At 41.4% G+C, this 3,517-nt stretch overlaps 1 protein-coding gene across 1 annotated transcript in view; it reads right to left on the bottom strand.

The window, feature by feature from the left end:
- Window positions 1–123: 123 nt before the first annotated feature.
- The window catches only part of LOC106534446 (dimethylaniline monooxygenase [N-oxide-forming] 5), a 15,252-nt gene continuing 11,858 nt past the window's right edge, over window positions 124–3,517 (bottom strand). Inside the window, exons 7-10 of the mRNA XM_014031077.1 lie at window positions 2,493–2,640; window positions 2,192–2,399; window positions 2,034–2,106; window positions 124–813 (exon numbers count right to left, since the gene is read on the bottom strand). Of these exons, the coding sequence (XP_013886531.1) occupies window positions 408–813; window positions 2,034–2,106; window positions 2,192–2,399; window positions 2,493–2,640 (835 nt within the window). The 3' untranslated portion in view covers window positions 124–407. The remainder of the gene's footprint in view (window positions 814–2,033; window positions 2,107–2,191; window positions 2,400–2,492; window positions 2,641–3,517) is intronic.

The following is a 3,517-nucleotide window of genomic DNA, read 5'->3' as shown; positions in this document are numbered from 1 at the left end:
CTGTTACACAGTAACTCTTACAGGATGGAGGAAACTGGTCTTGGTGGAGATTTGCACTCTCCCAGTGCTTCTAGTTTATATCTAAACCAGTTTTAACCTGTATTTAAGAGAAGGGGCGCTTAATGAGCAACAAGTAATTTTATTGATAAAATACACAAAGCAGGAGAAGCACATTTCTGCAGAGATCATGAATAAAAATCATACAAGGTTACATGTAGAGAATCATAAAAACACATYTGTAAACTGGACAGATAATGACTCATTTAATATCACGAATAACTTGTTTTTATAATGTTATAATAGATGCATAAAATTATGTTACTGCTGTTGTTGTTTACAACTCATTCTGAACATATTTGCACTTTTTTCAGGTGTGATGGTTGAAACAGGCAGAGCTGAAGCTTGGACTACAGGTGGATGTTAAAGCTGGCCAGGAAAGCAGAGGGATCCTGCAGAAAAGCTGAAACATTGTTTCTGTAGTGGTAGGACAGCAGGGCCACTGCAGCGGTGGGCAGGACCAGAGCCCACAGGGAGGACCTCTTGGCTTTGGGCTGGCTGCACGGCCTGGTCTGCATGGGCTGAACCACCCTCTCCCACTGGGTGAAGATGGCCCGGCGCGCTCCGGCCCACTTCCCTGGTCCTCGGAGACGGTACTGGTAAGGGGTGCAGGGACCGAATAACAGTTTCACTCCWAGCTGGGGATCAGTTAGCATGGTCCTGAAGATTCTGGGATGAACTCCCACGATCTCTGAGATCTCGTCCATGTAAGTGATGTAGTCGACCTGGATGGTGTGTCTCTGGCTGGTCACGTACCTGAAGATAACAAAGTTAACTAGAAAATTTCTGAAGAAATTGAAAAGGGGCWGGCCCAAGTGTGCCTAACTTGGAACCAAAACTTGGCCTAGGAAAACCAGAAACCCCTAAGAACTGCCTAAAATCAAAATCTCTTCAGAGGTTAACAAAGGTCATCAATATCCAGTTAAAATTCATTTAATTAATGTGTTAAAGTCCATAAACATGTCATTAGATCAGTGTAGTAATTATATACTTATTTTTATCTTTGTTATGAAGGATATTTTATTTCACAACCAAATAAAGCAGATTCCTTCCAACTAGTAAACATTTTAACATTCACTAGTTACCATTTAATTATTATGAAGCATGGAGTCATAAGCTAATGTTAGCTGTTTGTGTGTCAAGTTACCAGCAGTATTAGTGTTCAACGTTTAGTAATAAACTAGATATTGCGCTCTTATTTTGAAAATCCAAACGGGTTACATCCTGTTCAAATTGTGTCAGAAAACAAACCATAAATAGTAAATACACTTCTTGTAGCACATTATTGTGCAGCGGTAACATTCTCTACTGTGTAAACAAACGTAGCAGAAACATAAAAAAACCACAATTCTTCAGAAATATGACACGTTTTAACCACATGGATGGTGCAGGTTAGGCTAAAGGCTAATCAACAATAATAAACTATATACTGCACTCTTATTTTGAAAATCCTAACGGGTTACATCCGGTTTGAATTGCGTCGGAAAATGAACGTAGCAGAAACATAAAAAAGCACAATTCTTCAGAAATATGACACGTTGTAACCGCATGGATGGCGCAGGTTAGGCTAAAGGCTAATCAACAATAATAAAGTAGATACTGCGCTCTTATTTTGAAAATCCAAATGGGTTACATCTGGTTTGAACTGCGTTGGCTAGGATTGCGCCATCTGCTGGTCCAGACGTCCGAAAAACGGGACGTGTGGCGGCGGGCGGTTTTTATTTAATTTCTCCGCGATAGTAACTCAAATCAAAAAGTTGTTGAATAACACACTTCTCCAGTCCAAGACGGTCATTTTGATGTGACTGTTGTGGGGGTACATGCTACGGTTCGAGCTGCATTAAAAGTGGTGGAAGAAGAACAAAGAAATAAATAAAGACGAGGTGTAGAGTAATGGATTTGCCGTTGCATGGCAAGCCCCACATGTCTGCAGAATGTACAGAAGAAAAGTACAACAGGTAACTCTCCTCGTGTACCTTTTAGCCATGGCCTCCTTCTTGTACTCGATGTCTTTGAGCATGACTTTAGTTGGAGGAAGTTTGATGCAGCCTGGAGAAAATTACACATAATTATTTTATTTTACACAGTCTAACTGTCTGAAGAGACGAGGAAAGAACACGATTAAAAATATTACCTTTGAAGACTCGCGTGGCCCATCTGGCCTGCATCTCAGAGATGGGCATGATGGCCCCTAACGGCTGCACCAGACCGATGACAGCCAGCGTCGGGTGGTCCAGCTCAGGAGCAAACACATATTTGTACAGACTGGCTTTGTTCTCAGACACTGAGATCACACTGGAGGCCAGGAACGGATAAGAGAACGAGTAGCCTGTGCAAAACACCTACAAGAGAAAAAAAATAATAAAAAAATAAAAACCCAAGGTCAAAAGAAGGTACCGAACAAGGCTGAGAGAGGCTGAGAGAATGAAACCTACCAGCAGGTCTATATCATCCACCACACTGCCATCATCAAACTCCACGCTGGACCCGTGAACTCTGCGGATGTTGGGTTTCACTTGGACGGTTCCAGACAGGATGCGGTTGGGAAGATCATCATTGACAGTAGGATGCTGGCTGAACAGCCTGASATACAGGAACACAGTGTGAGCAGGACTGTACATACACCCCTCATGGCTGTGAGGGTCAGAGCAGGTCTGGGCTTTATTGGTTTATTGGAGTCATTCTTTTACCAGGGTGGAATACATCTACACCTTCTAGACGTTTTAAAAACAAGAACTGGTGCACAAGTTTGAATCACTGTCTCCAATCCACACAGTCAAAACTCTATATAAACTGATCTAAATCTTTCTTATTTTAAAACTTCACAACCTCCACAACGCTGAGGCCTATAGCTTCTTATTGGTGATTATGATTGACTGCAGCAGGTACTTTCTCTTTGCTTGCATAAAAATAAACTAGGAAAGTTCAGAGAAGTCAGTGAAGATCTGAGGAATTATACATAAAACTATATCTAAACATGGTCAGAGTGGAAGATCATCAGTCAAACCTTCATTATTCATCCTTTAATCAGAGGTGATTGCTCTAAAACTGCAAGAGAAGCTCAGCTTCCCCCAAAATGTAAAAAAATAAAATAAAATCAAATATACACTGTTGTCTGTTCATGTCATTGACTAAATATGCGCTACAGCATGCTCAACATTTGTTCAGAATCAGCTTCTTATCACTGGTAACGACGCAGCTTTCCTCTCCCTCATTTAAACAGTCAGACGCTGAGCTTCCACAGAGCTCATTAGTGATGCAAAGACTGCAGCGAAGCGAGACGAGTCATTGGATAAATGCTGGCTTTGTCCTGCCCATCGGACGCTCAGCGTCTCTGGGGGTCTATGGAGCAGTAGGGGTGTAAGAAAATATCAATACACTGAAATATGGCGATATTTCATGTCCCGATACTGTATCAATATTCTAAAGCCCTGTATCGATTTTTTATTAAGGTTTAAAA

This window comes from Austrofundulus limnaeus, unplaced genomic scaffold (assembly GCF_001266775.1).
Source record: "Austrofundulus limnaeus strain Quisiro unplaced genomic scaffold, Austrofundulus_limnaeus-1.0 Scaffold1173, whole genome shotgun sequence".
In the NCBI taxonomy this organism is placed as follows: domain Eukaryota; kingdom Metazoa; phylum Chordata; class Actinopteri; order Cyprinodontiformes; family Rivulidae; genus Austrofundulus; species Austrofundulus limnaeus.
The sequence above is the reverse complement of the archived record's forward strand: the minus strand, read 5'-3'. Positions and strand labels throughout refer to the sequence as shown.